Source organism: Lepisosteus oculatus, chromosome 3, assembly GCF_040954835.1.
Source record: "Lepisosteus oculatus isolate fLepOcu1 chromosome 3, fLepOcu1.hap2, whole genome shotgun sequence".
Taxonomy (NCBI): Eukaryota; Metazoa; Chordata; class Actinopteri; order Semionotiformes; family Lepisosteidae; genus Lepisosteus; species Lepisosteus oculatus.
In genome coordinates this window covers 22,494,008-22,510,206 of record NC_090698.1, presented here as the reverse complement: position 1 = coordinate 22,510,206, position 16,199 = coordinate 22,494,008, and the positions used below count along the sequence as shown (strand labels likewise).

Genomic DNA, 16,199 nt, shown 5'->3' with positions numbered 1-16,199 from the left:
GAACATTTGCTTAACCACTCATAAAAAGGGTTTGGAAGAATGTAGTTTAATTTATAGTTAGGAGACCTAAATGTGGATTTGGCTGTGTAGCTGCCGGCAGTCTCTGCCTGCCTTTGTATTAAAGAAACCAGTCTGGAGAGAATGAAGATTCTGGGAGTGGGAGTGACTACTTAAAGAGGCTATGAGGTACTCCTAGTCTTTGCTTCTTATTAGGCACTAGGTGCCTGTTCATGCCTCATTCATTAGTTAATTTTCAACTTTCTTCTATGACGTGTTTTTTTTCCTCTGTGATCAACCTTTCCCAAGGACTAACAAGCTTTGAATCTGTTTGAACAGTTTACTTCCTTGCTACCTGACTCTGGAGTACCTGGAGGTTATCTTCTTGGGAAAGGCCCCCAGCCTTAACACTCAACAATGTAAAAGGCTTGGTTCCTGTTATAGGACGCATATCGTTTGCCTGTCATTTGAGGAAGTTAGCTAAACTTAGCTGTAACTAATACGGTCTTTCAGTATTTAGGAGACTTTTAGGCTGGTCCATCACCCTGGTGACTTCAGTCGCTTCTGCTACCTGTTTGGTGTCGGTGGGATTTAGTATGAAAGTAAAAGGTAAGCATTGATGGACCCAGGATATAGTTCTGAAATTCTCTCTTGTGAAGGTGAGCATTATCTGCGTGCTTTATTTGATTTAAAGTGAAATATAGTTCCTTTATTAATACATGATTTACTTGGGTGGGTAAGATTGGGGGATTTGAAATGTTAATGTAATGAAAGAAAAGCTGAAGTATCTTTAGTCCTTGGTAAAGATGATAGAACTCTGTAGGCTTGTTTTCAAAAGTTTTGTTTGAAAATGGAATACGTGCACTAAAGTGTACCATACTCATATTGAAGAACATTTTCAATTAGTCATTTTTAGATCTACTGTGATTTTGTTGGGAGAAGGCTAAATGGTGTACTAGGGAAGCTGAAGAAAATAGTTGGAACTGCTCATGGCAATTTAAAATTTCCCTCTATCTCTGATGTTGTAAAATTAGAAATGCAATTCAGTACATTGCTTAATATATATTTAAACAAGATTATACAAGATTACAGCAAGTCACTATCTTTTTCGGAGTTATATATATTGTTTGAGTAGTCACACACCCTGAATGCAAATGTATTCTGCTGCGTGTGAAGTTTGAATCTGTTTTTCAAATTGGTCACATTAAGAAAATCTTCAGAGACCCTAAATAAAGTGTCACTTCACACTGTGGTATAATAGTTTTTAATCTGTCCTTAGAAATCTATAAGGCAGCACAGTATATATTTCTCCTTTATCAGTAGGAACTATAAGTTTACACATTGATAAATCAAAGAATTGTTGACATTAAAATGTTTATCGGTCATAAGCGCTCAGACTGCAGGAATGATTGTAGATGTAAGTCATGCGGTATTGCAGATTAAAAAAAAAAAATTTTCTTTTATGGATAACACTGATCCATTAAAACCAGTCACACAGGGTGTGTGTAGAATTGCGTAGTTTTGGGAAGTCTGTGTGACTTTAGCTTTTTTTATTAGAGGATTTGAAATAGTGTTTAACATTTTTCATACAATGGGACTGTTATATGCAAAGTGGAACAGGTTTCTCTTTTACACAGGCAAATGGAACTTTAAATTTAATCTTAATAAAATATAAAGGATGAAGGAGAACACCTGAAAAAGTTTGTAATATTTTTTTGTATAACCCAGTGCTGATCATATTTCAGAATAACTGTTCCTAATGCCTGTCCTGCAGGTTGCTGTCACTGTGCCAGACCAACACATGGAGCTGCAGAGTTTGGTGGCTATGGGTCAGTTTGTTACTGTGCATGACAGTCAATAAAAGTGAAGGTAGAGGTTTAAAAAGCTGAGTTTTAATAGCTGAATATTTTTTTAAAGATGAATGGAAGTTGTAGTTTTTATTCTGTACAGTATTAGACTTTTTTACACTCATGTACACCTACACACACTACTGTAATGCTTTTAAAAGTGTATGGTAAAAATGTGTGCAATATCTATTTTAAAAGTTATAGGAAAGGATGCCTAACAGGGTTAAAAGTTAAAACGTGTGGTACTGTTCACCTTTGTTATCTGGGGCTTAATTGAAAACACTTGTCATATGCTGTCATGAGACCCTGACATCCTTATCTCTACATTACTCAATTATTCATAACTTAACCCTACATGGAGCATGTGCCCCATGCCTCTATCATTACTACAAAGTGATGAATGCTGCGTTTAATATCTAAAACTAGTGAAAAGATTGAAGTGTCTGAAGATTTATGACAGTTTGCTGTCATTGCCTGGTTATGGCCATGACCATGGCCAGGAAGGAACAGAAAAGGTTAGAGGTGAAGGTTCATTTTGTTATGGTATATATATTTAAAATATTTCTAAACCTTCTTAAAAGGCAAAGTCACAGATTCTGCTCAAAATGTGCTATGATTATTTGAGGCTTTTTGAACAAGGTATGATGCAAGGTTCACATTTGCAATTTATGTTTTTAATAATGCCAATTTATGCATTTAGGTACTAGGGTGTTCACTCTGTATACACTGTACACAAATGAGAAATAACGTGCTTCTTAAATTGTATGTGACTCACTCGCATGGGTTCCGTTCTGTAGAGGTTTTTGGACTTTTGGTAATGGCATGTATGTTCTCACCAATTTCTTTTAATGCCTGTGATTAGAACACTAATAAATCGTTACTGTTTTGTTAAATTAATTTAGCCCTTTCATTTATGCATATTGAAGAGACCACCTATATACAGATGCAGGAAGCTTTGAAATTTATTTGAAATGTTGTTGTTGGGTACACGTAATGCACGTTGTGTTACTTGGAGATTTTTTTAATGTATGTATAAAGTAGCATACAGGATTGTTATGCTTGTTCCCAGATTAGACGTACATGTGCTTTTACAGCCATGTTTCCCACTTATTTTCACCTTTTAAAATAAAGCAGATCTCAGCTTACTTTGGATAATGATTTTGGTGTGTGTTTGACATTCAAACATCATAAATTCTTTATTTCTATATCTATGCCTTAGTTGTTTTTGAAGGTAGCCCTCCTGTCATGTCAAGCTTGAAATGAAATGAGATTACTTTACCAAACATGGAATTCCAACATAATATGTTATTTTCTGATACTCCCCAACATTTGTCTTGATCTATTGTCACTTTGTGGTGGGGAAAACTAACATCACGTACATTTGGCTTATAGTTCTAAATTTTCATTTGTGAGGTTTCCTCATAAATTCAAGCAAAGTAAATGATCTAGCATTTTGTTCCAAATGTGTGAAATATGAGGAGTTATTTGTGCCTTCATTACAACCCTTAAAATGCTGCTGCCATTGAGAAGCAGAGCTAGTATTGTGATTGAGATAAGGCCTCAATGTGCTCCATTCATGTACAGTAAGACACCTCCTTATTGGTATATTTTGTGAGTAATGTGTATATGCAGAACTAGTGGAGTATAGCCCACAATATTATTCAGCATGCACCTCTAATTTGAGCTATCGGAATTTCTCCAATCACATAATTATCAGTTGTGACAAGTACAGCAACAACATGAATTTTTCAGTGGTAGGTGTTGAGATAAGAAATGCAGTATGGTACAATAAAGGATCGAGCACACATTGTCAGTGGGGTTCATTTCAGGTGACTGGCCAGGCACACAGGCTCTTGGGAGTAGTGTGTGATTTGGGGTGCTGACAACAAAAAGAACCTCTCCTTAAACACTGGTTTGCCCATGAGGACCTTCAGCCTGTCTGTTCCAGTGCATGGTTCGCAGTAATGGTTATCATTTTTGCTTTAAACCATTTTATTAAGTGTTGTCTGTATTTTTTCTACAGAAATAATAATGAAACATTTCTCTTTCTAAAAAAACGTGATGCTGACAGCTTACATTACATAAGAAACTTGGTACTTTATTTTCATTATCAACAGGTAACAAAGGCAATGGATTGTTTACATTTTCAGGCATCTCTTGCAGACTCTGTTTTGCAGAGAATTAAAGATGTGATCACTGCACACTAGTTTCCAGTTTTATTTTATTCATAAATGCCAGGTTGTTTCTGTGGCACTTTGCTGTTTCCTCAAGGAATTTATGAGCTGGAACATGTCAGGAGTTGAATGTTTTTCTAGTGTGGTATGCAAGTTGTTTTGAACTACCTGACATTTGGTAAAATTAAACATGCTGCAAACTGTTAATTTAATATGGAATTAAGAGGGGAGGGGGGTGATGCTTGAAAGCTCTTAAAATGCTTGGAGCTTTTTATATAATGTATTTAAAGATGTCAGATAATCACTTGATTGATGTGCTCCATTTATACCATACTACAGAGCAGGTCTATTTTGAGAATAGAGATAAAATAAGAATTGCAATACCAGGCATTGATATTTACAGACAGCAGGACTTGTCTGTCTTTTGAATTATATCCGAGGAGTCTTAAATGCATACTGCACAAGATCTGTAAAAGCCGGGATTGATTTAGTTTCAGGTGGAAGTGTAATTAGCCTAGCATCCAGATTATTATAAATCATGATTGATTCGTTAGAATTTAAGGCAGGATACATGATTAAGCTTCACAGAAAAGAAAGGGAAAGAAAAACTAGAGAGGAATACCAGAAACAGTTATGTTTATTTTTTCTAAATGCACAGAGATTTGATGTACTGCTTATCTGCTTAAAAATCGCTTAGTGGGTGCTGTTATAACTTGTTAAAGAATGGGGCTGTGTACAGAATATTATACTTCTGCATTAGACATTCTAATTTTACTGTTGTAGGGCGAGAAGGCCTGGCTGAATGCTGTGATAAACATATATGTTTTAGTTTTCCTTATCATTGTGTTACACTTTCAGACAGAAATCCTGTCCCATTAAACTTGCCGGAAAATGAGATTGCTTGTGAGATTGGCCATTTTCTCTTGTTTATCTGTTTGCTGGTAACATGTTGTTCTGAGATTTCTGTAGTTGTCATACTAGGTTAAACTACTGAAAGATTGTTTCACTTTAATATTGTGATACAGTTTCTTAAAGCATTTTCTGCAGCTTAGAATTTGGTTAATTTTTTTTCTACAAAAAGTCTTGTGCTTTTTTTGATAAGTTATGGTATCAGTGATTTCAGAAAATAATTATATAGACTTCACATTCCCAGTAAAGGCCCTTAAGTATTCAAAGGAGAGCTCCTTATCTGTTAGCGGTACTTCTGATAGAGTTAGAGGTCAGTGATCCATCTTTAAACAGCTTCTCAAGCACAAAAGGAATTTCTTAACTTACAGATACTATGCATATAAAAAAACAAAGTAGTTAGCATTTTACACTTATTGGGGATTGTAAAAGTTATTAGGCAGCCTGTTTGATGTATAGTGCAAGGTTGTGATATTGCAGAAAAAGACAAGCTACTGTAACTCATTACAATGTTTTGTAACATTTGCAGAATTCACTCATGTTACTGAGTCAGTTATTTTCTTCGTTAGTTTCTTCTAATATGAAATTGCTTATAATATTGCCAGAAAACTGACTTGTACATTAATAAAATGGAAAGTAGTTAATTGCTGCCAAGAGTCTGTGACAACTATCGCTGATAATTTCCAAGTGGAAAACCATAAACAAATACAGAAAGAGGGAAAGTAAAGAAGAATGGAATAAGATGGTCAGCCGTGAATTAAAAGAGGTTACAAAAATGGAATGAGGGGACGTTGAAATGAAGATTTGATTTGTTGAGCTTGTTAAAATTAAACCGTGGTTTGTGATTACTTTTGTAGACGGTATATCTCTAGTATACTTCACAATTTGACAGGTTTCCAATGTACATTCCAATGTATGCAATTATCCTACATGATTGTACCAATATGCATAATTCACATGTGCCTTTAAAGTTAGTTGTTGGAGAGGACACATTTTATGAAATAATTGTGAGGATGTCAGTCATGCTATAAGCAGCATATCTGGAAAAATATCATCTTTTTTGTTTGAACATTGTTTTATTGTTGGAATTCCAAGAGGTTATCTACTAGGAAGAAGGGTGTTCAACCAAAAGTCAGAAAGGCTAGCCTTTCTAGTGTTCTTGACTCACACTGCCATGCTTGATGTTAAATAATGCTGTCCTTGGGCTTTTACAAATGCAAGTATGCAAAGAATTTTCAAGTGTTTGCCTGTGCTGGTTAAATGTCTATGCAAATAATATAGAGGCACAGTACTACTGCATTGAATGTCTTTTCAGAATTGTGTTTTTTTTCCTGTTGCAGGTTGCATGGTAAGCTGGACTTGATGCATGGCATTTGCATGACTCCATTAAATGTCTTTGTGGATTTGACAGTGAACGGGTGCAGTCATGGCTCAAACAGCACAGATTAACGGGAGTATTGCAGGTAATTAATTCACTTTTGCTTTAACCCTGAAGTACTTTTTTTGTCTGTGTCCTATTCATGTAATGTTTGTGCTAAAAGAGTGCATCATACTAATAACTGGGTGACCTAAAATAATTTGAAACTATAAGCATTAAATGTCTGAATTTGTAGTTACCAGCATTTGCAGTTAACATTCTCCATCTGCATCGAGATGAATTGATTCACTGTTGTGAATTGTGGTCTCATATGTGTTTAATGCTGTCACAAGCCCCTGGAAGAAATCTTGTAGTATAATTGACATTTAAGAATTAAAAAGGCTTACTTATCATGTTTGCCTAATTGATTTGTAGGTAGAATTTATTCAAAAGTAGACTTTATCAACTTTAAAGCAGTTTGTAAACTGTATATAAAATTATAAAGTATCCATTCTATTAATTGTATCCTTTCACATTGCATATGAAGCTCAGAAAATTAAATATAATTATACATATGTAGGCTAAAATTGTGCTGTTGCTTCTTTTGTAATTGAAACGAGCTTTAAAGGAATAATAAGAAACTTCAAAATTTTGCTGAATTAAAGTATGGCTAATTATTTGATATGTACAATTACGAAATACTTTACAGTCAGAATTCCAGATTATTGCACTTCACTATACTTTATCAGTGGACTGACTACTCTTGTACTCCTTCAAGGTAATTAAGATCAGACTTTTTATAAAACTTCACCTGAAGAATGGGCATATTTTCATAGGTTAAACAGCACTGAAAGTTGTTTTTTTTAAACCATACTGTTTCCAAGGTAACAACAGCATTCCAAAGTTCTAAATTCATGTGGAGAGCCCACTCAGGTGTCTGCCTCCATTCAGCTGGAGGAGGTACCACACACTGTGCCAGGTTTGAGTGGAGACATAATCATGGCAAAAGTTTTATTCCCGTGCCTGCATATGGTGCTCACTTGCTATCACTTGTTAACAATGTACATGCTTATGATCATTTATCTTGTTAATATGAATTCATATTTTAGCAAGTTATTTAAGTAACAGCATAAACCCATAACTGCATACTATTACATGAGGTTTTGTCTATCATCCAAGTTCATGATATGATGATTGGTTTTCTCCAATTCTTCTATGTAAAATGGGAAATGAGTGTTTAATTTGAATGTACGTTAATGTAAAAGAGGTAGTCCAATCTGAGTTTCAATTCATTGACAGTTATTGAGAATATCATTACCATATTATCATTAAGACATTTTAATAAAGCTTTCTGTCAATATGTTTCATCATCTAAATGGCCACTTGTGCATTAAAAGACAATGGCTTGTATTCAACAGACTCGCATTCTAAGTCGTAAGGAATAGGTGTGATGCAGCCTATTAGAAGTCATCAAAAGGTATGCAATTGCCAAATTCCTAAATATGGAAAGATCACTGGCCTTCAATGTAGTTTGAACAGGGGCTGAAGGAACGATGAACAGTATTACATGCCAGAAATTCTGAATTTGATACCAACCCTTGATAGAAATCTTATCATCATCGTCTTTCTCTTGATTTATTAAAATGCACTTTGAATAATTCGTACATTTTATAATGCTCTGCTCACATGTGGAAGCCAGCTCCCCAGCCATGTTGTTGAAGATAATTCCTTGGTATTTTTTTAAGAAAGGGATGGATGAAATTTCTCAGATCAAGTAGTTTACCTGTAATCAGGTGTAGAGGATGGCATGAGTTTCCTCTTGTCTTGTGAGACGCATGTTCTTAGAAGTTAAAAGATTTTCATCTATTCTCAGGTCTTTCCCCTTTGTGCCATTAGTATGAATAAGTCAGTTCATGCTGACCTTGTTAGTACGGTTATGGGAACCCTGTTGCAGTTGCTGAGTTTCAGAACTCTGCTTATTAATACGCTCTGCTTATTATGTAATTTATAACTAATTATTAATAAAGTTGTGATTTAGACATTTTCTAATATAAATGTAATTTTGTGTTCCTTGGAAACAAACTCAACTTGTATAATAAAACTAGACAGGAATTTTAGAAAGCAATTGATAATTTGGATTTGGATTTTCTTCCCATCACATCAGTATTCAAATGTCTGCAGTCAGTATTTGTTCTACTATTCCTCCTCAGTAATTTGGTGACATTACATTCATGGGCTGAAGGTAGACGTCCGTTAGCAAAGTGTAAATGGAGTCATGCATTCCTTGAAGACAACAGAGCTCTGTGTCCTGCACTTGGGAAGGGAAGCAGGTTGCTCAGCAACCTACGCTGTGGAGTGCAAGCTAGGTAATATTTGTTGAGGAATGATCATGCAGAACACTAGGGTTATTCAAAGTATGTCAGGCTTTTGAGGTGACATATACCAACTTGTTTCAAGTTGAACTCAAAGTTTTGGTAAGTTTTTTTTTCTTGTGATTGAGAATATCATTAACCTCTGGAAACTATTAAGTTTAAACTACAATATCAAGTTTCCATATATGCTGTGCAGCACAGTGAATATAATTTGATAAAATAAGTGCAGCAAGTATTCATTTGACATTTAAGCTATCTGTTCATACTCCAAATTTGTATAATTGTTCCTTGATTCAATGTTACTGAGTTGATTGTATAAAGAAAAAAAACTGTATCGTCAGTATTTGTTGCATTGAGGTCAACATTAAAAAAATGTAAGGTTTACCACAATAATAATCCAAAGTAAATACATTTTTTACACATTCACTAGTCTGTTTATTTGATTGGATTATCTATACCCCACTCCTGTAATTAAGCCTCTTTTAGCTTTAATAACATAAAAGGCTCCAGAAACTTTTAACTTTACAGCACTTTCTAATAATTTAGGCACATTTTCTTTAATTTATCCAGGTCCTTCAGTTCATGCCACAAATGTTCTATTGGATTAAGGCTTGGAAATTGTGATTTGTTAATCTTGAAGGTTGATTTTATGCTCCTTTAACCTTTTGGCAGTAGCTTTGAAGGAAAATCTTGCTGGAAAGTACATTTCTGAAGAAGCTTGAACATCTTAGCACAGAGAATTAAGTTGTTTAATAAAATATCCTTTTAGAATCCCTCAATCCTAACAAAGAAACTAAGAACAGTAGACATAAAACAGACCCACCTTCCTATGTTATAACAATATTAATAATTATATTTTAACATGAACTGCTTCTTTCTGTGTAAATCATGTCGCCAGTGACACTGCCCCCAAACTCAGTTTGTTTCTTCCTATGACATAATTGGTCCCGATTTACTTAGGAGTAAATAAGTTGGTATCTGACAAACTCATTATTTACTTACCTTGGAAATCTACTACAGATTCATATACTGTATAATGATCTCAAATGATAGTCGATATTTCATCATGAGAACAGAATTTTTCTTTTGAAGGTTCTTTACTGTTGCCATTGGTACGAATTAGTCTAACACCACTTTCCTGATGGCACTTATGGTTACTCTTTCTTAGTGAGGTAGGAGCCACTAGGGTTAAACTACAGTATGATGAACAGCCATAGTTGAAATTGGGGTCTCTCAGTAGTTTGCTTGCAGCTGCAACTAAATTTGCTGAGGTTGATATCTCATACCTTATCTTCTGACACTTCTGTGACATTCCTCATGATTCTGTGATAGTATGCGTTTTGACTACAAGAAGCTTCTATAAGGTTTCTGAGGCTTGAGAAATTACTGGATTTAAAAACTTGACAGAGCTCAACCTGCTACCATGAGAGGGAATTGGGATTTTATGATTAATTTTATGTGGCATTGTTTTCAGAAATTCTAGTGCAGTCAAGTTCAAACTGAATGCTTCTCACATTTGCACTTGCTTAATTTCTTTTTTCAGTTTTCCAATTATATACCACAGATGTTATAAGGACATGTTAATACCCTTGTTTTTATTATCTATCTGTTACACAAATCTAGTTTATTTTTAAAATGCTATTTTTAAAAACAAAATCTTGTTTATATAAGAATTGGCTAATGTTTTGCTGTTGTTTTCAGGGGAGCATTAAACATTAATTTGGGTGTTTACTTGTATTTCTACAATCTACTACTGAATAATTTACTTAATCAACTTTTTATGGGAAAGTGTGTATTGCTCAGTCATTCACAGGTCAGGTTTTTGTTTTTTCCACATTTTCAAACTATTTGGGGAAACATGTTGACTACTGACTGGTGCAAAAAAATATTGCTTTCCTTAATCAAAATAGGTCGCCTAAAACAACTGGTTTAATGTTAAACTGGTTTAGCTCAAAACTGATTTTTTTTTTTACATTGGAGTTCTAGGGCATTGTTTTGGCATTTCACTCTTGGTGTTTGCAAAATGAATACAATAATTGAAAAGCTTTTTAAAGTCAGTTAAGTACCTTGTCAGTACTTCACATGGCAAAAGCACAAAATGTGACATAAGACCACGATCCTAGCTTGATATGGAAAATCAAGCTGAAATGTGTTTTGGGTAATATCTGTAATTGCTTTTCCCCACCGCTCATTGGTGTGTCAAACATGTTTTAGACAAATCTGCATTTTAATGGTAATGCATTACTTAAGTACCTGAGCTATGTTACAAGTAATTAAAAATAACCAGAATGCCAGTGCTTTAAACATTAAATCTCAATAAAACTTTGAGTATTTTTATGTTTGTCCATCATGCCTCAAAACAGGCCCATATTTTACTGATTCTGTATGATAAATTAGACTGATCACATTGTAAAATTAATAACTATTGTTAGCAGAGGACTGCTGATCCTTAAAGGTATTTTAGCATCCCTCTGCTGGTCAGGAGTTAAACTACTGTGCAAAAGTTACTTTTTGTATTGTTTTGCTCTTTTCACTTTCATCAGGTAGAAACAACATTCTGTTATTTTCTACTGATGTTTCACAGTATTGTAAGCTAACTGCACTAGGTAAGTAGATATGTGTTTTGTAGCACATAAAAAGTAACCTTTTAGATTTATGAATGTATAGAGGAGAACATGATGATGCCAAGTAACACTTGACAATCTATTAGCTTGGAGTAGGAAATGCAATGAGTTAGGTATTGTACAGTGTTTATAGTGACTGCCTAAGTTGTAATCAAGTTTATAATGATTATGATTATTTTTTAAAGATTTATAAAGCGTACGTTTTATGAAAATAACTTTTATTAACAAAAAATGTATAATAGTGTTTACATACTAATAGAAACTGTACACAACAGTATTGTACAGTTCCCAGCAGATGTTTAGCCAGTCAAACAAAATCCCCAGCCTCTTGCATTAACTGAAAAGTTAAAATTTGGTCCAAAAATTGTTTAAGTACCATTTGTGTACATAATCTCTCATACCTGGTAAAGTTTTGAGGAACAGTTGACTACAATTAGGACAGTTGCAAAGCAAGCTCAGAGGGATTAAAATACAACAAAATAGTGTGGAACCAGTGGAATTGGTAGTGTTTTAATGTCTCTCAATATATTAAAATGCAAGTTCATAGTACTTAAGAATGTAAATGAAGTCAACATATCTTGGTGTGGTGTTGATAGGCGAGTGATCTGCTGTCACCCTAAGCAATATGTGAGTAAAATAATGATCAGAAAATCAAGATAGGATATTTCATATCTGAGCCAAATTGGTTCATTGTGTCAAAGCCTATCCTAGTTCCCAAGTTAAGAGGATGAGAGGGCACATGAAGACCCCCCACCCCTTGATGGCACACGTGTTCGTCTCAGGATTTCCTTCAGCAGTGCTGGTTCCCATTCATACACGGGTGGACTGGAGCTCAAGATACAACAATGTCTACAGTGGGGACCTGAACCCATAGATACATAACTTATGAGTCTAGAGACTTACTATTTTACACCACCGCAGAATCAGTAAGAACTGAATAAACATCAAAGCCTTTCAATGGAGGCACCGCTAGGGTCAACTCTGCAAATGTCTGTTCTCCTTAATCTACTCCACACCTAGGAACTGTTCCAAAAAAACAAGAATTAACTCTATCACATGCTTAATTTGTCTCAGAATAGAAAACAATTTGTAGTGCATTTTTTTGGCTTTACTGTCTTCAACTTAAGAGAACCACAGGGTTAGTGTAACATATATTTGTGCACACTATTTTTTATTCTTTGGCCCTCTTTCTTTTTCTCTGAAAAACCAGAATTGACGTCATCCATATGCTTTTTAGCAGAAGGAAAAAAACTGTGGCTTCACTACTCACAAATGTGTGGTTTGGTCTGCATGGATAGTTTTTTTTCCCTGTTTAAAATGTATATGACCTGAAACTAGAAAACTATAAACAGCTTTCTTGGTTGGTTGGACGGAACTTCATTCCCGATGTATTTTTTTTGTCAGTTTTTCAGTTACTTGTTGATTGGAAGAGAATGTTTTTCTTCCTAACCAACAGATTTAGTCAGAAATGTTTTGGAAGAGACTACATTCTCATGCTCTGTATGTTGATTTTGTGATTATTAATAAATGTATTAGAATTTTATTTGGTTAAATTGACCAGTAAATTCAATGACGTGATTGTGAAGAATGGAGTAGTTAAACCTGGGTAGGCTGGCAGTCTTTAATGAGCCCTGTCAGGAAATAGCAAGGGAGTGTGAAATTCTTTTACAGCAAACACGAACACTTGCCTGCTGAAGTGTCACAGTATATGCTTTCAGTAAATCTGTATTCAGTGCCATTTCAGGAACCTATTTTCATTTTTAAAATTATAGTCAATACGCATTACATGCTATATGTAAGTAGCAAACTTTTATACTTTTTTCTTTTAATGCTGCTTAACTATCTTGAGGATTGTTGAAAGTCTGAGATTTGTTGAATTATTAATTAAAACTACAGAGTACAGATTCTGCATGTGATTAAGGTTTTTGGTCAACAGTTTTGCGTTTTCCTAAATCTGAAGTAAATAAAACATGGTGGAGTTGGTATTACATCTATTCCTGATTCTGATAGCTTTTATCTTGATATGTCATTTGTTTTTGCGCAATGTTGGGAGTTGTGTAGAGGACAGTAATTAGGCTGTGTTCTTCAGCATTGTGGTGTGGCTTGACTTAGTGCTTTGACCAAATGTAGTTCTTCCAGGAATTCATTGTACATTTTTATAAGGCCAAGGCCAGTTTTCACATATTTGAGCTATGCATATAGTTGGCAAAATGCCTAGTTGAACTTCTGCATTTTTATTAAATTAACTGTTTTACTTATACAATTCCTAATTTATGCTTGTATATTGAATAACAACTCAAGTTTAAAATGCTGCTTAACACACCTAGCATAATTAATATTTAACCCATTGTTTAGAATTCTTAAATAAGCTTGTCTAAATGTTTTCTCATTTAGAGTGCATGTTTAGAATTCAGTTTAAAAGCTTGAGATTGGATTGATTCTTGCTGTGACTTCAGGAGATTAAAAACTCATTTTCTTTTCGTAGGTTTTCTTGTCAGACTATCTGTTGTACCTATTAATATATTCCTTCATTTCAGTATGTTTGGGACAGATAAAACATAACGTTTGATGGTACAGTGTATGTTCTTGTTTTAGATTTTCCAGTATAATTTTGTGGCTTTACTATGCGTGTACATGTTCAGAGTTATTTAACAGTGGAAGCAGATATGCTACAATGTATCATTGTGGAATTTGATTTGTGGCATGACATCAAGGATAAAGGTACAAATGTGTTGTTTAGATTCTGCGTGCATTAATAAGCTACAAAAATATTTTTCGTAATTTATTTTCCTTATCCATTAAACAAATATGAATATAATCATTTTCAGTGTTTCAGATGTGATGTCTTTTTAATTCATCTCTGCTACAGCCTAAATTTGACAGCAGTTGTGTATGTCTTACTGAATTTGGATGACAGGGAATGTAAGAAGTTATACTTGATAGTGAGAATTTAAAGGTAATACTTTGTAATTTTGGGCCTTGTGCCTGGTCTGTCAAGACTTCTCTATGTTTCAGCATAACCAAGCACAAAACTGTTACTTACACACATAAAACAGATTTGGTTTTAGAAACAGTCTTGTACAGTATCTAGTCTAAAATTCGGCAAGTTACTGTATATGCTTACTTTGTGTTTGTAGGGATTACAGTAGAGCTACATGAAAAAAGTACGTTTATAGGCGTGCTTTCCTTACTACAGGTCCTCAAAAAGCTCCGGGGAGGAATGCCTGAGACTAGACTGTCTGCGGAATTCTATTTTAGGTTGTTTACACGGCTCAGTCATTATGTTTCATCGGATAAAGAAGGTGGCCGCATTTTAACCAAAGCAACATCCCAATCCCTTTGCCCCTGATAACAATAAACTCGGCTCTGGTGAGTTAGAAAGAAAACAGAAAAGTGGCCATACCTCAAGAACCATACTGCTGAAATAACCTTGCCACCATAATTATTGTAATGATACAGTACATTGTTTTCAAATATAAACATATGATGTATACTGGTAGTTTTTTTTTGACTATGAATAAAATTAAAAATATTTTTTCAGTACCAAAGTTGTTCAATAAATTCCTCTTGCCTTCTGTTTCTTGTAGACCTGACATCAACATCAGTGGTAGTTTCTACCAATGTTATTTGCTAGATATTTTAGAAAAAAAAATAAAGCTCTGTGAATTCTTGTTTGATTGAGCACTTGTGTGTTTATCACGTGTGCCTAACTTCTGTGGGCCTATATGTAACTCTAGAGGCACGCATAACTAATACAAATAGACTGATCCTTAAATCCAGACTTTTTTTTAAAAAGAACCAACTTTTTTTCAGATTTATAAAAAGCAAAGGGACATTGAACCTTCTGCTCTGTGTAATGACCCAGCCTGGGTAAATGTTGATCTTTACTTAGTGTCTTCAAGGGTACACAAACACACATCATGGCTATCATAGGTGTGGTTTATAATGTGCCAGCTAGACAGGACTTTACTGCTGAGAAGCAGTTTGTGGGCGGGGGGGGGAATGATGCCTTAAACAACAACAAGCACAGCATGTGTGACTTTTAAAACTAGGTCCCTGTATTTCAAGAGCTCTTCCTAAAGCATGTCGAGTTGTTACAAATGTCATTGGCTATTTTAAACATTTACATCTACCGTATATTTTTATGGCTTTGATCTTGCCTGCAGGTCATTCTTTTGAAAATCTTTTGGTGTTCAGTAAATGATTCAGATTTCAGTTATGATCAATTCTGTTCAATTAAACCTTTCAACTAAAACCTTTGTGCGTTAGCTATATACTAACGCTTTTAAGATCTAATGTCCCCCCAACCCCCCCCCCCCCCCTTATCTCCCCAATTTTTCCAAAATATTTTTATTTGTTCCTTTATAGTAACAAAAAGATAATTACAAGTTTTACCATATTTGAATACGTTTGAGCAGGTATATTGTCATATCTACAGTAAAGAAGCTACTATAAACAGTAATAGGTGAACTGTGTTTTTGATGCCTCCTGAAATAACTGCCTGTGCCTTCAGTAGCCTTGTACTAGGACATCCGATAATGCATGTTTATTTATCCTTGCATAAGCTTAACTTATACTCTGATTGATGGTGCTGGGGCATGAAATTCTAGCCTTCCTCTTTACCAAGACTGAACTCATAGTTCAGATGTCCCGATTGAATTGAGATTTTCACAGCAGTGCTGCCTGGTACCAGAAAACACTGACGTACTGGATGACATCTGTGGTGTATTCCCTTTATGGAACATCATGCGAGTCATCATGTAAAACAAATGTTTGCTTGTTATGATGAAAATACAGCTGTTGGAGAAGGTATGAATAGGCAACAAAGCTCAGTGTTGAGATTAGACTTATCTCCATTTTGTATTTTAAAACGTTTAACCATGAAAACCTTTTTCTTTATAATGTTTTAGAAATAGTTCTAA

The 16,199-nt window shown here is 34.6% G+C and overlaps 1 protein-coding gene across 6 annotated transcripts in view; it reads left to right on the top strand.

The window, feature by feature from the left end:
- Window positions 1-16,199, top strand: part of kank1a (KN motif and ankyrin repeat domains 1a) — a 79,107-nt gene that overhangs the window by 41,157 nt on the left and 21,751 nt on the right. For 2 of the 6 annotated variants that reach the window (XM_015340137.2, XM_069187021.1), the window contains exon 2: window positions 6,265-6,387. In XM_015340137.2, the coding sequence (XP_015195623.2) occupies window positions 6,351-6,387 (37 nt within the window). In that variant the 5' untranslated portion in view covers window positions 6,265-6,350. Of the gene's footprint in view, window positions 1-218; window positions 657-1,771; window positions 1,827-6,264; window positions 6,388-16,199 lie in introns of those variants that run through there. The other 4 variants (XM_015340139.2, XM_015340141.2, XM_015340140.2 and 1 more) reach the window with 4 other exon arrangements.